Consider the following 20,652-nt stretch of genomic DNA (forward strand, 5'->3'; position numbering starts at 1 on the left):
ACTTAAAAAAGGGTTGTCGAGTTCCTTGCAGGCGACTTCTACATCATCTACCATGAAATTCCCTGTAAATGACCACTATAACACAAAAGTGATTTTAATTGTAGTATTTTTATTCATGGTTGTAGAAAGGAGGCAAATAACCATGACAAATAAGCAGTGAAGTGTTAAGTGTGTGGATGTTATGATGATGAGATATTTAAACTGTAAGCAGTTCAGACTGAGGATACAAATCAGCAAAATTAAGCAATTTATTAAAAAAAAACAAAACAAAACAAAAGAATATGGTACACTCAAAGGACTACAGGGGGCTTTGTTGTTATCGGGACACTAAAATTAGTGTGCCATATCTAAAGGGGGTAGTTATAGTGATGCACTCTTGTCATGCAGTCCTTCGGGATTTCTCAGCTTATACGTTCAGCAGTGTAAGTAAAGCACCTGTGATGCCTTTTGGCTCCTCGTGGGTTAAAACAAGATGGAGAAACAAGTCGAGCAAAGCATGGAATAGGCCTTGATATTAATGCCCTGCAACCTCAAGCGCAACTCATTTCCAATCTTCAGATTACATCAGGTTGACAAGAACGGAAGCGCTTCTCCAGTGAACTTTTTGTTTTGTGCAACTGGAAACAGGTGAAGGTATTCAGGGACAAAGTAGGTTTGAGCAGCGTGACGTTTCACACGAAGAGGTCCAGACATGCTTCATGAAAGCCATTTATAAGTTCTGTAACAACTGCATCTATGACCGACTATTTCAAAGTGTTGTCTGAGTTCATTAAAAAAAGGAAAGAAAGAAAAAGAAAAAAAGGGAGGCTCACAGTGTGCTCACAGGAAGTAATCGTGGCTCAATCTATTCAGGGAGTGAAATAAGACAGTTTATGCAGAATAAAGTTTGGAATTTTGCACATTATGTAGTATTGAGACTTTATACAGAGGTAAATGCAAAAAGCAAAAAAAAAAATAATAATAATAATAAAAATTAAAAAAAAAAACTAAAAATTAAAGCCAAGCTTAGGAAGAAAAAATATGGAAACCACAAACTGAGATTTATTTTTACACATTCCTTCATACTTATGCCTTAAAGCCAGTAGCAAATACATTACATCAACCCTTAGAATAATCATTAAGCGCAATGCCTGCCCACATTTCCTGACTCACACAACGCTGTGAACTATACTCACACTAAAGCTTCAGAAAAAACACCATCTGCAGGTTTGCAAGCACCTCAGATGGATATTTTAATGGTGCTTGTCTGTGAAATATTAGAATAAAATTCCACTTTAAAAAAAATAAAATAAAAATACAAATCAGTAGAAATCAAAATCAATAGAAAGCACTTTACAACTACCTAACCAGGTGGGTATTTAGAGTGTTTAAAAACAGAAGCAAAACCAACATCCAGGTGTGTTTAATATCGAATGCACCGATTGGTTTAAATTTAAAAAAAAAAAATATGGACAATTTTTTTTTTTCCACGAGCACATCCTCTACTGAAGTGTTGCTCTCTTCCTCTGCGAACATGTAATTACATGGACGCACGGCTTCAGGGATGCAATTAGTGCTGTGCAATTTGTAGTTCCCGCTGTCAGAGTTTCAAACCAGTCAAATGAGAGGGTATGAGCTTCTCTGTCTGCATTCAATGTTTTCTTGTTTTGCTTTTGCTGAAAGACACTTATATATTTCGATACAATCCCAATACATTCTAGTGGTTACAGTGGTTTAGTAGTAATCTAAAAAAAAAAAACAACCTCACATTACGTATGTGGGCCTGTAGTAAGAGACATGCATAAAAGGCCAGATGGAGTGGACGAGACAAAATGCAACACTCACTCGCAACTAAAAGCCGCTACTAATTAAAAACCTTATGCATTTCATTTTTTACATTGTATACAAAATTGGCACACACAAGGGAAAATAGGTTAATAAGCCAGCGGCAAATTATATATTTTTTAAAAAAAGTAATGGCGTGTAACTGTGACCTGCTTGAAACTTGACGGTGTAATGATATCAGACAAAAAGCAGAGACAAAAAGAAGAAGAAAGAAAGAAAAAGAGACAGGAGCCAGCAGTGAGGACCGATCCAACATTCTTCAATCTAGGACTCAGACTTTTTTTTGTTTTTCTTCAGGAAGGAAGGAGTGCGAAACTTCTTTTTCTTTTTGGAGGGGGACTTGCTGGGAGACTCGTCACCCTCCTGGTCGCCGGCGTCAGCGGCTTCCTCCCCCTCGGCTGTGTCGGCAGTGGCGGGGGTGGAGTCTTCGGCAGGAAGCGCTGGAGCATCTGAAGGGTCATCGGGTGTTAAATCTGGAAGGGTCTGTCTCAGGGTGGCTGCGTCACTCTCATCCTTAAAGGTTTGTTCTGGCAAGGACTCTGGTGGAGGGGCAGATGGAGAGAGTTAGTGGTCTCAGGAGACAAACTAATGGAGCTGGACTGCTGAGCGGCGTTATTACTACAACTGGGTAAGCTGCAAAATCCATGCGATTTTCTAGTTTAGATGCATCCACCTTTCTCTGCAGTCCACACAGTCATTTATTTATGTGACATAATAAAACCATCCCAAACACTGACTTAAGGTTCTTTAGTCTAAGAAAGCTTCAGTGACCACAAGTCTAACACTTGTGCAGGCAATACTCACACTACATTTAAAGAAAAAAAATACTAATAATCCACTACTTCAACTTTGTAGCTTTTTACAGAGCAAAACCTCAACCAAGATGCACTGAACACAGCTCTCATTGGGAATTCTTCTCCCTCCGTTTCCTTTCATTTCCATCACTTTGACAGGCCTGAGCGAGCACTCTGCATTCTTTCTTTTACCTTCATTTAAACAGGGAAATCTTAATGAGGGCAGTTCCCTTGTTCATTTGTACCCTGTGTACAAACAAAACAAAATGAAATACAACAGAGCACGCACAAATCAGAGAAACGTCCACAACGCAAAGATAAAAAAAAAATTTAAAGTGTATTTTAGTGTATTTTTCAGGGGAAGGGAAATTAATTCAACACTGCATCAGCTCTCAAAAAGTAGTAAGCATCAACAGGAGCCACCAGTATGTACAGTATTAATCAAGCTGCTGGGAAGGGAATAAGATGTTTGCATACATCCCGTTTAATTTCTAAATACTAAACTTGTCCATATAATCATCATGATGTGAGGGTTTTTTTGCCAATGGGAAGCTTGTTTATGAGAGTGCCTTAAAACTCCAAGTCAGTACTGACTTTGCAAGGTTTTTCTAGTGACCTGAACAAACTCTTGTCTTTTAAAAAACCAACCAAACAAACAAAAAAAAACAACACTCCCAGCAAAAAAAGAAAAAGAAAAGATAAGAAAAGAAAAAAAGTGCTGCATCATAGAAGTTCTGTTTCAAGGGTCAGTGGCACAAACAGCATCCTAAAAGTATTGCTGCAAGCTCACACTTTGCAGTCAGCGACATGACAACTGGATTTTCATTATTTTTTAAAAACCGTTTGCATGCAACAGTGACTACTGCAAAACAAGACTCGAGAAAACAGCAGCGCATTTCAGTTTTCGCATATCTTCATGTCTGTCAGTATACAGATAAGGCCGAACAACACAGACAGATAAAAATGGAGACCAAGCACCACCACACAGCCAAGCTTTTGGCTTCAACCAGCTAAACCAACAGCAAGTTTGCTCAGAAAGCCACAAGAGAAATAAAGCACTCGTGTACCTGGTAAAGGACTCGTCTGGAAGACAAACGACATTCAAAAGATATTTTCAAAACATTACCTGAGTTTTTTTCCCCAGAACAGAAACATACAGTGTCATATAACAGTTACAGAAATGTGCTAATGTGCAAGAGAGGTTTGATAGCGAATAGTCGACAGGAAGAAAAGAGGTTAATGTGACACAGTGAAAGTACGGTGTGAGGTTTACTTCAGGAACATCCTCCACTTACTCCACTAGAATCAAGGATCTTGCAATTTTTTTTGTGAATGTCATTCTTTTTTCATTCATTCATTTTTCTTGGCATGAACTTGAAACACTAATTATGAGTGAGGAGCTCTGAAATAACCCATCAACCCCTGAGAAAGAGATTCAGAGGAGTCTAAACTGTCTGATCAGTCACACACCCCGACAAAAAGGGGTTAGTTTAGATCACAGAACACTGCTCTGCTACTGAAGCCATGCAAAGAGCGGGAAAGGGAAAAACAGGGTTGATGCTCACACACAGGCGTGGAGGGTGATGGGTTAATTATGAAGGTGTGGAGGAGGTGGAACAGTACATACTTACTATGGTAACAGGTACTCTTTTGAATTTCCATCTCCTGATTGTAATCGCAGCCACAAAAAAAGAAAAAAGCACAAGTAGAAACAAATGTCTATGCAGATCAAACCACAGGCACTGTGTTAAATTAAAAAAGGAAAATCAAAAATGTAAAATGAAGATAAAAAAAAATATAAAATATTTATATATATATATATATCAGAAGATTAACAAAAATAAAGAATGGTTGGGAACCATTCTTCATAGACCCCAAGTAGATGGAGAATGGAAGTGAAGGGGGAACAGGAGATACTGTACAGAGAGACACATGTTATGCAACAACATTTCTGGTATTAGATTACACCTGCAATCAAAGCTAGATACCCGTTTACCCGTTAAGATGACTTCAACTGAGATTGCTCAATGTAAAAAATAACTTCCTGTTTTTAGAGGTCAGTTCCAGTATCATTAGGAATGATACCACTGACATGGGTGTAATCCAATAGTAATAAAGACCAAGAGGAAGAAAATAAATAAAAGAGTCTGTCCTATGGTCCATCAAAAGCTGATAATCAGGCTCTTTTTATTAACAGCATTTCCAAACTCTTTCCTGAGCTTTCGGCAGATTATCAGCCCTGAAAATATTCCTTATGAAATAAACAAAACCTCTTGGCCTGTTATTACAGAAATTAAAGCACAACACTTATAGTAGTATTATTAAAGACCACAGCAACAACAAACTCAAGAGACAGACAAGCAGGTGGATAGGCAGGAGCCTCTGCATTCCCGCTGTAGACCCTAGAAACACCCAAACCTTCCAGCCACAGAACTGGAGAAACCCATGCTGAACCAGGTAGGAAATAAGTGAGCCAAGTATGGCAGGCTAACTTACCTTCCTCTGCTCTGATTGGGGTGCTGGGTGGTGTGGATGTGGGTTTGGGGTCTTTGGGCTCGTTCTCAGACTCTACAAGCTGCCCTGGATCTGGAAGAAAGGCGAGTAGACATTAAACAATTAAATAGCCATTACCTCAGATTATAAGGTTATCAGTAGTTATCATTGTTTTGGTTTTTTTTTTGCCTAAATATACAGTTAAAAGCCACATTTTTATGTCAATGAGTCATTCTGTGCCAACACCCACATAATGCAACACAAAAGGAGAGGGGCGATGACACACACAAAAAAAAATAAACAAAATAAACAAAAGCTGTAAGCTTTAATCAAGAAAGCACTGCAAACCTGGTACAGACACCACTAAATCAACCTTAAAAACATCCCCAGAACCTGATTCAAATCAAGGTTTGATGGAAATTAGTTAGATGCACAGAAGGGAGAGCCGACACCACCAGAGATGTATCCAAGACAAGTTAGCAGGAAGAGAATGACCATTGTTCTCCACACACGGGATACTCTGATTGGATGATTGAGCTCAGATGCAGCTTCATCAAGAGTTAATTCTACAGAGCAAAAATTAATACATAAATAAAACTAAATAATATTTTTTGCATTTGAGGAGTGAGAACTCTGAAAGAAAAAAGAAGAAAAAAAAAAAAGAGCCAGAAGGTTTGAATGTTAAAAATGAACTTTACTCTAAGCATCCTCTCTCCTCAGCCCCTCGTCCAATCAAACTGCAGAAAGGTATCTGATCTGCCAACGCTCTGATGCCTTTTGACAAAACATCAGAGACAGGGGATTTGTGGGGAAAAAAATAATCAAGCAAAGGCTTCAGAGATTAGACTGTGGGTATGGAGGGTGCTTGCACATGGTAAAACATTTGCAGCAGACTCCAAACCCTCAGAAGAAGGAGAGAACACAGCAGGCGGGGGATTCCCAGTGTCCCAGTGCAGTGGTATGTAGTAAGATGGGCCAGGGCTGAGCAGGGGAGGTGGAAAGTGGAAGGCCAGAGTTTAGGCAAGACTCCACTTTATCTGGTGTACATGGAGCCTGACCTGCCTTAGCTGCATCTACCACCGAGGGCTCCTTGCTGAGGGCTCGCAGCACAGCACAGTGGAAGTCCTTATGTGGAGAATCTGGGGCTGAAAAAACCTCGTCTGCAGTCGAAAAAACATCGTCTGCCACTGTTCCTGCAGAGTCTGCTCCGCTCTGAGATGGCTCAGCTCCGCCGACAGAAGAGGAGCCGTGCTCAGAGGCTGGTGTGGCAGCTGTAGGCTGGGCTTTCTCTAAGCTGGAGGAGTCAGCTGCAGACGGTGGAGGTGATGAGGCTTGACCCATCTGTGCCGTTTGAGGTGCCGGGCTGGGTACAGCAGAGGCTGATCCCCCCCTACTCATGGATCGACCCTGCACTGTGAATCCGTGTGAATGCGTGTGTGTGTGTGTGGAGAGATAACATCACAGTATGGCAAGTATGAAGTTTATTCTGTAGGATTTTTTTTAATAATAAGCTGATTTTAAACGTACTTCAAGTCTTGTTTACATTTTTTCCCCAATCATGTTTATGAGGTCATGAAAGCGCCGATATTTTCTGTGACGTTATTTACTCTGTAAACCACAAATAGGAAAATTATTGATTTGCCCCAATTATAACAAATCTCTTGAGGAAGGTCAAGTAAGTGGGACTATAGAAGAAGGGAGCTGTGAAATTATGTTTTTTTCCCCTCCTTAAGACACATAGTTATGCGTTGTTATCAAGTCTGATTTTATCGCTAAGAAAACAAATTTCTCAACTCTTTAACGTTTTCCCCCGAGACATGATCTCCATTTATTGTCCATGTATTTATTTTTTTACTTTTTGATGGACATACGAGTGACGCCAGTCTAAATTTTACTGTACCTGTATAATGAAAATGACATTGCGGGTGAAATTCAAAATAATTAGCAACGGCCAAAATACTAAACTCCAGCCCACAAACTGATGGGTAATGACATGGTGATTGCAGCCATCTTTGATATACAGTTTATAATTGAATGTTTAGATACAAACGGGTAAAGCAAACTTCCAATACACGTTTATGATACTTTAAGACGAAACTTATAGGTGGCAACTTTTTAAAATGATTTCATGTTGCTTTGCTCTTCACCTTCACCTCCTTTCTGTTTAAGCTCCACCTCCCTGCGGTACTCCTCCAGCTCCTGGTCGGTGAGTTTGGTGAAGGGGTTGGGCCCCTGCTTGCTGACGATAACCTTGGGCTGATACTCCTTTTCGATAATTGCCTTGGATGCAGTCACCAGTTCACCCTTCAGAACACAGAGAAGGGGAGGAGAAGGGAAAGCACAATCAGCAGATCAAAAAAATAATAAAATCCACGTACTGTAAGCTATAAATGGCATTTTATATGTAGAAATTTCTGCATTTCTGTAGTTGTTCTTTACAAACAAAATGTAGTCTGAAGTCTGAATATTAGATAAGACGCAGGCAGAAACACAATATTAGCATTATCAGCCATGAATTCATAAATGTAAGGCAGAAGTAAAAGTTAGGAAGTTTCCTCATTAAAAACTGCACAAAAAAGGGAAAAACCCAAAACAGAACACATAAGAAAAGAGAAACCTTTGGTATTCTTTTAAGACTTAATTAGCTTTGATATAGCAAAGCACTGAAGAGTCCAGTTCAAGCAGTCCAAGCCAACAGCATAACAGAATAGTTACAAAGCAAATATTCATAACCTTTGTGCACTCACAATAACCAGCAGTCAATGTTGCAACGACCTGCACCTTTTATTTCACATAAAAGCATTTCTGGGCCTTGCACACATAGCCCGCCCACCCATTGTAAGTATGTGCCATTTGCTTACACAGAGGATGTATGTGCATGAGTTAAGATAGCTGTGTCATATAGGGAGTGTGGGGAATTCACAGCACAGACCACTACAATACACAACTTGAGATGAATATTACTGTAAGTCAGTTGTTTATATATCACACAATTTGTTATACATGCAGTAAAATGCACAATGTTACTGGATCTAAGCACTTTTCACTGCTCCTCTTGGGTTAAAAAAGTCTGAAAAAATATCCATCCTTCAGACAGAGTCAGCAGAGTGTACTGAACATGAAGTATCCTTACCAACAACAAAATTGTCAGTTGAAGAAAACCAGTCACAACATTCAAAAACCCCTGAAATCTCTCACTAAACTATCACTCATTAGTCCCAGATATCTGCCTATCTGCTGTCTCACAGGTCGAATAATGGTGTGAAAAAAGTGATTGGAGCAGTGAGTACCTTTCTAATAGATTTAGCAGGACTATAGGAGCCCTCGGACACATCAAGGCCATCAATAGTGTCTGTACAGTCAGACAGAGGGGCGTCCTGCAATAGTAAACCCAGTGAGGGGGGGGGAGAGGCAAAACCCAGCTCTAACACTAGAACATTCAGATTAACACTGGTCCAGGCAGCCACGGAGGTGCGCAAATATTCACAAACCTTTCACACACACAAGCACAAAGGGGGAAAGACTATGATTATATCTCATTTCAGTACAAAAGTTAAGTTGTATAGTATTGTGTTGTGTTTAAAGGTGTTCAAATACGGGATCTCACAAAGTCAACTCTGGTGGGCATAGCTTTAAAAAGGAGGCTCAAAGAGCATAAACTGATTTAAAATAACCCAACTTTGTTGTATTCATTTACTATGAATTCATAATAATACTTCAGTTATCGTTGCGTTTAATGACTTTCCACCTCTGCATTCACACCATTCCATACAAACATATATTGGAAATACATGCAAAGAGAGATGGTTCCGCAAATAGTCATAGGGTTATGAAAAGGCTTGCAGTGACTGAACAAAGAACCAGAAACATGCACTGTAAAGGCAAACTCTCCACACAAGGGGGTGCTACACAGTGCAAAACAGCAGTTAATCAGCAGTTATGCACTGGTAAAGTTTTAAATTACCCCCTATAGCTTTATTATCTTAATCCAAAAACGATTAAGAGCTCTGTTTTACCAGAGCTATTAACTGAGCTAAAAACCAACGCTGGACAGGAAGGATGAGCCATGCATACAAACGGCAGGGGGAAACATTTTAGGATGTTTCCACTGCTTTGCTTTGTCCCTCACTCATGCACTTAAAAAACCAAAACAAAAAAAACAATTATTTGACTATAACATGGAAATCATTTTAGCATTGTAAGAGACCAGCTTGCAAATGTTGTGTAAGGTAACAACCATTACTCTACTACAAACAAAATAAATATTAAAAGCAAATTAAAACAAAGGAAAGACAATGTATGAATATGGACACAGCCTGAGCTGGCAGGTTTGGAGAGGAGAATGAGGTTGCCTCTCTCACTTACTACTCACCTGCCAGATTGACACTCTCTGTGATCAAAGAATAATTAAAGTTAAAGTCACCCCATGCTCTGGTAAACACAACGGATGACATATTTTTGTTCTTTGTAGTTATTCTGTCATAAATCTGATTTTAGTAGCAACCATGTCTTTCGTTAGAGTTCACAGTGGCCAGTACAGCTTCATGCACAATATTCACACATTGCAGCCTCTTGGTTTAGGAGGGAAACTCCTGACCTGGACAGAATGTAGAAGATTTTGTTTTAACTGAGCCAATCTCAATAGAAGACACTAACAGACACAAATCAAGCTAGTTCAACAGTGCACATTCATCTCCAGGTCAGGAGAGTTGTAGCTGTGAGGTGTTTCAGTGCTCAGTTCTCACACTGACCTGGTTAAAGGAGCGTTCGACCACAGTGCTGGCACACAGAACCTGAGACTGGGGCCCTGCTGTCTTTATGTCCTGCAGGTTCTGCTCCCGGATCTACAAACAAAAATATTCAACTCATAAAAAGGACAATAAAAGTATCCTGTTAAATATGCTCCTAGAAGGACGAAACACTTAAAGCAAACAGGAGAAAGCTGTGATACCTTATTCCTCATTTCCAGGACTTCCTTTGGGTTGGTGTTCAGTGGGATGAACTGATTGACTGCAGCAGCCTGGCGGAGCCCATCTTCCTTTGTCCACTGTAAACACCAGATAAAGAGTTAAAACCAGCTAAAACCAGACACATGAAATGACATGACAAACCCAAGCACAAAAATATAATCAGACAATACTATGCAGGCTTCACAAAACAAGAATCATGCTCAACTGAAACTGACAAAACTGAATGTGTGTAAAGTGGTCTGAATGGGGGAAAAAAAGTGAACCAATGATGATGAGGCACCTTTTCCACTTTAAATTCAGGGGACTCCTCTACACCACAACCAACATAATCTATCCAAGGCTACTATATCAACGTATTATATAACAGGATTTTCCCAGTAATACAGAATGTTAACTGATGCTTCATTTCCACAGAATGACTAAACATACAATAAAGCGGTAGATTTTCATACCTGACGTTACTAGATTTCATACTAGAGATGAAATGTGACCAGGAAGCTTAAATCAGTTTGGAAATGATCATTTAGGTTAGTACTTAAGTGTCAAAAAATAAGGCCTGTGGGCCAGAACTGGCCTGAAAAATTGAGCCTTGACTCCTGAGGTTAAGGTCACTTAGCAGATACACCTATGGTATGAATTTCAAAAATCCTACTTTGCCTCGTTCTCTAGTTATCACATTTATAAACTTGCGCACTCACACCGCCCAGCGGGGCGACAACAACAGGGGTAATGATTCTGACATCCCTGTCTTAGATCAAGGAATAGTAGGTTGTTGGAAGGTAAATGTGAAATCAGAGCTGACTTTAAAGGATTTACAGCAAACACCGTGTTTAACATTATTTAGGTGAGTATAAACTCATCTGCCTTTGAGATAATAAATGACAAAATGTTTAAAGGTGCCTATACACAGATTTAAGCAGACCTAGCAGCTATAAGTTCATTGCAAATCATTTGTATAACATGGATCTAATACGCTTTGGTCCCTCCACTGCATTGTTCCCCCCTGCATCATCCTCCTCGATGCAGTCACAAAAACAAGTTTTTGTTTGGACGACTCAACTTCATTTTCTTCTTTGGGATTCCAAGAAACATTTGGTTTTACTTCCATGTTGTGTTTGGGTTTGTATTTGTTTTTTTAATAACAAGTGACGTGTTGACCGGTGAGTCACATCACGCTGCGTTCCTATGGGTTGCAGGTCACAGCAGCAGTCATCCTAAATTTCTGACTTTGTTATTTTTGCTATTTTTTGGTCACAAGACTGTCACTGTGCTCCACAGCAGCATCACTGGTGCTACAACCAACTTCTTTCATCAACAAAAAAAACCCTCATTAGTCATCATCATTGATATGCTATTTTAACTTAAAAACCAGAACTGAAAACATCACAGGATGGAGAAACAAAAAGTGGTAAAAAGGGTAAGGCGTGGAGGGGAATAAGGAGCTGGGTGGGTGGTTAGTTGTGAGGGAGAAGTGAGACATGACAGGGTGGCTGGGTGGGTGACTAAGACGATGAGGCTGGCTTACGAAGCGAGAGTGGCAGTGAGGGGTGAGCTGGCATCACCAAAGTCATTTTCCAGGCTGATACACAACAACAAGGACGACAGAGATAAGAGAGAAATACACCCGAGGACACCCGCCCATGTTGGGACAAAGAAATCGAATGTCACAACACCACAGACTAAGAATATCTTACCCAGCTGAGGATCAAAGTGTTAGGTGTCTTGCTAAATAATGTGTTCCTCTTAATGTGAAGAAACAACCCATGTAACGCAAACCTGGTAATGCTCAGCATGATTGCAGGGAAAACCCATTTCCGCACCAAACTGAATGAGCAGCAGGTGAATACAGAAATCAAATCTTCAGCTTTCATGCAAAATGTTTTAATTCAACCTTTGAAAACTAGGCATGTGTAAGCATAAGCTCATGACTTCATTCCTGTGTTTGTTACAAGCTTGGCTGGTTAGCTGCCAAACTAGGAGATAGATGAGGAAGGGAATCTTGATGGAAGTAGCTGGATTGGGTTGGTTGAGTATGAGATGAACATGTAAACACGATATACTCACTGAGAAAGAGTCTCACAACACAACATTTCCTACTTTCCCAACAGGAGATAATTAATTCAAGGGTCAGGTCAAATTTCAAAAGTTTTAGTTCTTTCTTTCTTTCTTTTTTTTTTCAACCCCGCCCCAAACAGATCCACTCATGCAGGCCTTGAGGTGCTCAAAGCCACTTTGGAAATAAAACTGAAATCAGAAGATTAGAGAGAATATGAATAATAGGAGGAAACGCACAAATGCACAACTGGGAACAGTTGCAAGTGTTTGAGGAAAATTAAAAAAAAAAAAAAAAAAAAAAAAGGAGCAGGCTGCATAACTCTGTAGTGAAGTAAATCTGGAATAATCCAGTGTGTGTAAAGTATATTTAACCTGGAAAAATAAATACTCTCATCATGCCACCTTCCTTCTTTACTCTACAGTACGTCTATACAGATTCCTAAAGATTTTTGGTGAATAAAGCCTCAAAACTCAATGAACTTTTTTTTTTTTAAATTTCTTTTTTTACTTCATTATCTTCTCACTCTTCTTTAAGCAACAAACGTCACGATGCACAGAGAACAGTTGTGTATTAAGGGATTGTGAACAATACGGTGGTCAGGAGCAACATCACCTGTTTGTGCCACATTCACCTGCCTACCTGCAGACTCATGCCACACCCCTGCTGCTCGCTCCTCTGGGAAAAACATCAACACCAACAATGCATTTCACTACTACACATGCAGTGGGGCATGCTGTGGGCAGCTGGCCGGGCATCATGAAGTATTAGGATACCAGAATAAGAGTAAAAATAGTCAAGACATAATCACAGCTGTGAGGTAAGCTGTGAGGTAAGTACAGAGACTGCAGTAGAAAGATTGATTACTGGGGCATTTAAGCACTAAGAAAGAAAAGCAGTAAAAAGATAGACTGCACCGACTTGCATTTTAGCAGGCAAGCAGTTCTGTGAGAAAACGTGAAAAACTTGTAACATTCTTTTCATTTTCATTGTACTCAGACCCTCAGGATGCCGACCACCTACCCGTTACCACCAACAAGGTAGCTGTAAAATCTATACTATGAACAATAAGGTAGGCACAGACCAAGCAGTTGGTTATACAGCTTGGCACGCAGACACCGGACGAGAGAGACTGCAGCAAGGGTTTGACGTGATCATGTGTTATGTTCGTCCACACCTTAGGCTTCGACTTGGGGCTGCTGCCGTCGGCCCCGTCCTCAGAGGGCTCATCGGGGCGGCCGCTGGCATTTAGCCAGCGGGTCTTGTCGCGCTGGCCGCGCTGGAAGCTGTGTTTCAATGGGGAGCGAGCACCTGAGTCACTGTCCTCCCCATATGAGTAACCACCGTGGGCGGAGGAGGCCATCTCCACATCACTGTACTTTTTACCTTTGTCTCGCAAGGCTGGGCAGCGGTAAGGATAGCCCGTTCTGTAGCCCTGGATGGAGACAAAGCAAAAAAAACACGTGTGACTATGTATGTGTCTTGCATATAACTTAATAAATCATCCCTCTCCCTTTGTGCTTACCAAGTTGTCGAGCATTCTCATGAGGGCTTCAAACTCCTGCTCCCCGACTTGCCACTTGGGATGGGTTGAGGACCCGTCACCAGCTGGCTCAGGGACCTGTGGGCGTGACTTGTATTTCCCAGGGTCCAGCATCACCAGATTATCTGGCCCTCCAGCGCTGGCCAGTGTTCGTACCTACAAAATATTAAGGGTGGTATACAAACAGACCAAACCATCGAAAGATCCAGAATCCAGAAACAAAACCAAAAAAGAGAATGAGGACACAAGCACATCAAGGGAGAGACACAGACATCCAACACAAGGACAGATGAACATGTATAAAGAGACAAAGAGACAACAGACCAAAGCATTAGTTGTGAAAAACGCATACAAACATGTATGACAACCACATGACCTAAAACATGAAACAACAAAGCCAGAATATTACGGATCATTTGACATTAAAAAATTTCAATGTGTTACCACTACCAGGTGGTTCAGTGTCCTACCTGGATCTCACAGGCAGTGACCAGATTGTGGATGTAATAGAAAGCCTCCTCCACTGTTTCACCTACTGACACCAAGCCATGGTTCCTAAGGATCAACACCTGAAACAGACGGAATAAAAAGAAAATTCCCTTTAGAAATAAATTCTCTCCTTTTGATTTCTATTACACACACAAAGACTCTGCTGTTACCTTGCTTTTAGGGCCAAGGTTTCTCTGTATAAGAGTACTTTCTTCCTCATCCACGAGGATGCCGTAGTAGTCATGGTAGGCCACCTCACCCAGGGATAGGGCCTCAGGAGAGATGGGTAACAGTCCGCATTTCATGGCCGACACCTGCGAAAAAAATAAACAGGCTCAGACAACACCTAACCAACTATGTTTTTAAATTGTAAATTTACAGCATGCACTACTGTTGCTTACCGCTGCCCCTGCAGGTGTATGTATATGTACGATACACTTGACATCAGGACGTGCAGCATAGATGGCAGAGTGGAGAGTGAAACCAGCCTGGTTGACTCCAAGGTTGGTGCTGCCACGGTCTACCATTTCACCTTGGAGATTAATCTTCACCTAGATGGTATAGCAGATTGTATAAGGTTGTATAACCCCGTTTTGAAAACTTAATCTCAAAAGATGTAAACTCATGCAGCTCAAGGTATTATAATATGAGGGGAAATTGCTTCATTCAATAACAAAGGGAAAACAAAGCCTCGATTAATGATCTGAAGTGCTTCTTACCAAACTGGAGGCAGTGACTTCACTGTAAAGGAGCCCAAAGGGAACAATAAGGAAGCGCTCCTGGTCTGAATTCACTCTGACCTGTAAGACAAGAAGACAGCAATGTTAGATTATTGAAGGTGGCTCAAACTGAGCAGCACTGTGAGGAAACAACACTCACAGAATCCTGAACAGAAGTAAATTTCTATGGCAGAAATTTACAAATAGCCAAAAATGGTGGAGGAAAAACAAAAACTGGAGTTACTGTGCAGATTAGTGTACTGTTCAGAGTATATTTTCAGTTATACATCCTGCTGACCACTAACATTAAAGCTATTTAGATAATGCTTTCAAGTAACTCCCTGTATAGGTAACGAGTTGTGAGAGTTGCTTCTAGAAGATCTTTGGGATGTCTCTCTGCTGATTATCACAGTAAAAGATGTAGGGCTTTTTACTTCTTTGCTTATTGGACAATAATGTGAACAAACATAGTATTTGTTCAGTGGTCTCTTTGGGTGTAAAGAGACCTGTTTAGGTTAGCACTCTGGATTAAGCCTTCACTCAAGCCATCGTTTTATGAAATTATGTGCAGTGGAAGTGTCAACTGCAATATAAATATGTTTTACACCTTATTTTGTGACACAGTCAACAAACTTTTGAAAGTCTTATTTGTTTCGACTGGTGATTGTACACACATCCCAGTTACCATTGAAATTGAAACTCTCTCCTTGATTTAAAAAGGAGCTTAAAAATAACCACCCAGAATCATCCCAGGATCATTGTACAGTTACAAGACTTGCTTCTAAAATGCATCAATGCATCAGACTCAGACTGCACGAGTATACTAAAAGCTTAGTGTCAAAATATCAACCTGACATTTTATTATGGAATGAATGAATGAACGTACTGTGAGGTGGTTGTAGATGAGCTCAGACCAACCAAACAAGTCAGCCAGCCGATAAAAGGCAGCCAACTTGCAGCGCAGCAGCTTCTCGCCCTTGTCGTAGGAGATGGAGTCAGAGCCACGCAGATCATTGACTGGAGTCACCATTCCCAAACCTGCGAAGAAAGAAAGAAAAGGCAATCTCACATACAACAATTAGATGGGTTCTGCCACTGAAATCTGACTTGAGTCTTTGTGCTGAAATCAACTCTGGCATGCTCTGCATTACTCATTGTGAGCACAGACACAGCAGGGCTGAGGTCAAGAAGTCACACACAGCCATTCTCTTCTCTGCTTACTCATATTGAGTGCCGCCATGCCTCCTTGTGGTGCTGCAGGGTACATGGAAGGCATACTGGTGGTCATGAAATCTGCGATCTGCTGCAGAGCCAATAGGCTTGTGGGCGTCTTTCCCTTCTTCAGCTGATCCTGGATCATCGTCTCTAGCTCCTCGCAAAAGGCCTGGAGGGCCATTGACACAGACACGACAAACACACAAAAAACAACAAGCCACAAAACAAACAAATGATCAACTTTGAATTTTAAAGGGTGGTAAGTGTAACTTTCAAAAACAGGGGAAATCCTAAAGGCAGAAATAACCACGGATCTACACAGATCTAATATTAATTAGATTCAAAAAATTCAAAAATGCATAAAACTGAGCCTGTATGAAAGGGCAACTTCTTCAGCTTCTCTCTGCACAGTAAAAACTTACACATCAGTGCTTTTCATGCATATAATCAACCTCTGAACAAATTTTTTCACTGTCCTGGGCATTCTGCTGACGAATCAACGAATCAAGAGATTTCTGAACATATGAACCATGACCTGACTCTGATCCATGAAAACCAAACAACATGAACAAGCAGAATTAATGAGTACGTCCTACTGACGGGGCTCTGTAGGATCATGGAGACTCTCTTCCTCTGCTCCATCATGTTGAAGTCCTGTCGCAGGTCCGGTGCCATGTTCCTCTCCCTCTGGTACTCTGGACTGCTCTCATCTACCCGGTCAAAATATCGCTCCTTGTGGGGGGCTGTGGTGGGAGGGGGGGCTGTCACCACCCCGGCACCTGACTCGCCGTTCATCCTGGGCTGGCCTCCTGTAACAGTGTCAGAGACTACTGTTAAACATCTAACAGACTAAAACAAATAGTAACATTGTACATTTCTTAAGTGGGTTTGTGTGGTAGGCTTAATGTAGCTCTTACGGTCATAATGTAGTCTGTTAAATGAGAAAGAAATTGTTCAATTTAACACTAATTCAAAAACTGCTAAACATATAATTTGAAAGCAATTCATGTTTTAAGTGGTTATCCTTTTACTAGAATATAAATCAAAATTAGTACTTTGTGTGTTTTTTGATGGCACACCTATGTACTGTCTGACATACAGTATATAGATTTCCATCATAACAGTCAACACCATCTGTATTTGAAGCTTGGTTACAAAGTGCTTTAACTTAAGGAAGTTTCCTGTTGTAAAAGAGGAAATGAGGATCACCCATCATTAAACCAGAAAGCCAATCATGCAAACCATACCGCCCTTACATCCTGCCTTGGTCATGTGACCACTCTTCCCATAGAGGTTATCATTGATTTCCACAATGTGTTTCCTGAAATCACAACAGCACTCCACTGTCAACTCTGGCCAAAGGAAATAAAAGAAACTGAAAATACAGCCAGCTGTATCTTGTTATTTCATGATCTTTGTGATAGATATTTACTTTTTTTTTATTGATTTGAGTCTTCATTTAGATAGGACAGTGATGCAAAGTCAGAAGCTGGGAGAACAAACAAGGGGAAGATGAGCAGTAAATGACCTTGAGGCAGACTCAAAATCAGGCCTCTGCTATAGCCTTACAGTGTATGGGTTTCCCTGCTCAGTCGTGTGAGCTATAACAGTGCATGTTCTGTTATGTTGTTGACATGACTTATAGCATATAGCCCGCTAATTCTAACAGTTACTTCTTACAGCTTTGCATATTACCTAAAGCAGCTGCTATAAAACTATAAACTGACAACAACAATAGTGAGGGATCTGCAGACATGAAGCCAGATTTATAGTAGATCCAAGTTGATCCTCCTGGCTGAGTGCTTGTAAGGATAAATAGTTCGCAGCTGTCTGTCACTGGACAAAGTACTCAAGTGCTGACTCTGAAGGGCACAGACAAACTCATGAGGAAGAGTGAGAGTGTGTGTGTGTGTGTGTGTGTGTGTGTGTGTGTGTGTGTGTGTGTGTGTGTGTGTGTGTGTGTGTGTGTGTGTGTGTGTGTGTGTGTGTGTGTGTCTGAGGCAGCCCATTAGTTCAAATCAATACAAATGTTGAGCCAAAAGTGCCATGACAACAGCATACTGAACTCAAAGCATCCAGCATCACGGAGGGAGCTGACGGACCCTCTTTTTTCTCTTCCTGTCCGCTTTTATTGGTGTTCTGAGATTTTCCACATCAATAACACTAATATTTCCACAGATCTGAGGTCACGAATTTAAATCAGGACTTGGTTTCCCGTTTTGCAAATGCTACACCAACAATACTTTGTCCAATTTTTTTACTTAATAAACTTAATCTGTACAACAGATAGGCAGGTTGTAATACCTTCATGTGTGGTATAGTCAGACCAACAATATAATAATTAAAGACCACTGACAGAGACCAAAGATAAGTCCTAAACATGCACCCTCTTTATTAAAGTGTCTTTATTAAGTATGATAACAGGTGTGTATCATATCAAAGTAATTATTGTAAATCTAATATTTAAAATCTAATAACAGTAAACATGTCACTTAAACACAGTAAAGCACATCACAAAAGTCTGAGACCCATTAAAGAGAGCAGTTACATTTAGCAGCACTAGTTTGGCTGGTCAATTGATTTACCTCCTAATGCTTATGGGATGTCCAACTTTAGTGCCATTTGCTTGTCCCCTATGCATTTCAATTAAATAAGGCTTTCGGCAGACCTCTCACTCCAGCAGTGCCTGGATACAAAGTAACTGTTGCTTTTACTGCTTGGTTCCATCTTTTCATTGCACTTTTATACATTTGCTTTTATCTAGCATTATGTTAAAAAAAAAAAAAAAAAGACCCTTATTTTAAGATAAATGTGTTTAAATTTAATTTACCAATTACATTCAAACTAAACATGCATTTCCTACATTTTGTGCATTCTATCAAAAAAGTTAGTGTATAGAATTGTCATCATTTTTAGTATTACTCATTGAGCAAAATAATGAAAATGTAAATACTTGAAACAAAATAATCCTTACGTCTTCCACGTGTAAGGAAACTCCAGACTCTGTCCAAAGAGGAGACAGCTGAGGTTGACATGGCTATCTTTGCAATGGCATTCGTCCCCGATTTCCTAAAATCAAGCACTTTTATGTTCTTCACCTTTTGTTTTCCTATCTGTTGCTTTCCTTTTGTCATAAAAACCAACTTAAAGTGCAATTAAGAAATAAGAGAATGAGAAAAGACAGCGAGGCTGCATACTCTTTGAAACCATTCAGGAAAAAAAAAAAACTCAGTTTTGATTCAGTCGTGTAACTAGGGCGTGAGTTATTGACAGAGGAATACAGAGTACTGAGATCTGGTGCCAGACACTCATTAGGGAGAGAGATCCTCTGTCCCTGGCCTATTAATGATGCAAGGGAATCTCCAAATAGTAATTTTTTCCATGTTGTTGGTCAATCTCTATCAACAAAATATACTTTATTTTTTAAATGTACAGCATAAAATGTTACATATTTAATAAAATTTGTCAGCAGCACTGCTTTGATTGTGCACTTTTACACATATATTTAAGCCATCTGTCACAAATCATGGAAGATCTCAACCTGATGAATCATTATGAGTGAAGTCACTGAAATATATGCCAATCACATAGAGCCTCAATAGGACTAGAAAAACAACTTTTACAGGTCATAGTACAAAGCTTTCTGCTCTTCAGCCATTAATGTGTCATGTGAAGCTAAAAGGTGTTAATGACTGATCCTCAGTACATGAAGGGGCAAATCAATCATTTTAAAAACTGAAGCAGTGGCAGCTTTTGTCACGCTGCTTAAAAACATGAAAAAAAAATCAACTATATTTAGTTTGATGGAGAGCTGCACAATTAATCACATTTTAATATCCATCCCAATTTTCGCTTCCGATAATTAAATGAAGTTTTTGAAGTCACCAAGTAACAGCAAATCAAGCGCTTCCTAAATCAGCGCCAAGTTAATGCCTCCACGAGCCGATCACAGCTGTTCCCAGCACGGTGCAAGTTTCCTGGACTAGTATGGATAAGTAATACTACAGATAGACAGATAACCAAAGTCAAAGGTGAACATCACCATCCATTGTTAGGAAATAATTTTAGTGATGTTAACCAAGAGGAAATCATAGAGTGCTGAAGAGCTGTTGTTGCACTGCAAAGCAACACGAATTAAAGACTTTATATTTTGCCTCTAGGAGAGGCACGTAGGTCAAGTGGTCCTCATTGTCTGCAAAAATGTTTTAATTACCAGGATTGTAGCTCAATGTAAATGTATTTCAGTTAGTGTTACGTTTTGGTGAAACTTGATTCATTATTTACAAATTTTCTTCTGAGAAATTCACTGAATTTACATGAATGAGGAGGACAAATTTTATCTTTATGCTAAAAATCTGTACATTAGCTGCAATGTAGCACAACATGGATGTTAAAGCACTGTTATGTTCACATGAAAGTGTAATAAAAACATTTTTGTCACTAAAAATGAATAATCAGAATCTCAATACAGATAAAAAAAAAAAAATAGTGATAATCGTTTTGGCTCTAGTGTGATGTGCGAAACATCCAGAACGACAACTTAAAACCCAAA

The 20,652-nt window shown here is 40.0% G+C and overlaps 1 protein-coding gene across 10 annotated transcripts in view; it reads right to left on the reverse strand.

Moving 5' to 3' along the window:
- Nucleotides 1-89: 89 nt before the first annotated feature.
- add1 (adducin 1 (alpha)) overlaps nt 90-20,652 on the reverse strand; it is a 28,866-nt gene continuing 8,303 nt past the window's right edge. The window contains exons 1-19 of one of the 10 annotated variants that reach the window (XM_084935394.1): nt 19,075-19,325; nt 16,701-16,909; nt 16,107-16,269; nt 15,772-15,923; nt 14,886-14,966; nt 14,568-14,717; nt 14,337-14,480; nt 14,148-14,246; nt 13,660-13,833; nt 13,219-13,569; nt 10,063-10,158; nt 9,863-9,955; nt 9,484-9,501; nt 8,402-8,488; nt 7,265-7,415; nt 6,170-6,523; nt 5,115-5,204; nt 4,250-4,283; nt 2,141-3,701 (exon numbers count right to left, since the gene is read on the reverse strand). In XM_084935394.1, the coding sequence (XP_084791520.1) occupies nt 3,701; nt 4,250-4,283; nt 5,115-5,204; nt 6,170-6,523; nt 7,265-7,415; nt 8,402-8,488; nt 9,484-9,501; nt 9,863-9,955; nt 10,063-10,158; nt 13,219-13,569; nt 13,660-13,833; nt 14,148-14,246; nt 14,337-14,480; nt 14,568-14,717; nt 14,886-14,966; nt 15,772-15,923; nt 16,107-16,269; nt 16,701-16,909; nt 19,075-19,234 (2,607 nt within the window). In that variant the 5' untranslated portion in view covers nt 19,235-19,325 and the 3' untranslated portion in view covers nt 2,141-3,700. Of the gene's footprint in view, nt 3,702-4,249; nt 4,284-5,114; nt 5,205-6,169; nt 6,524-7,258; nt 7,416-8,401; nt 8,489-9,483; nt 9,502-9,862; nt 9,956-10,062; nt 10,159-13,218; nt 13,570-13,659; nt 13,834-14,147; nt 14,247-14,336; nt 14,481-14,567; nt 14,718-14,885; nt 14,967-15,771; nt 15,924-16,106; nt 16,270-16,700; nt 16,910-19,074; nt 19,326-20,652 lie in introns of those variants that run through there. The other 9 variants (XM_084935392.1, XM_084935387.1, XM_084935389.1 and 6 more) reach the window with 9 other exon arrangements.

This window comes from Perissodus microlepis, chromosome 7 (genome assembly GCF_051167445.1).
Source record: "Perissodus microlepis isolate ML-2025 ecotype Zambia chromosome 7, ASM5116744v1, whole genome shotgun sequence".
Classification (NCBI taxonomy): domain Eukaryota; kingdom Metazoa; phylum Chordata; class Actinopteri; order Cichliformes; family Cichlidae; genus Perissodus; species Perissodus microlepis.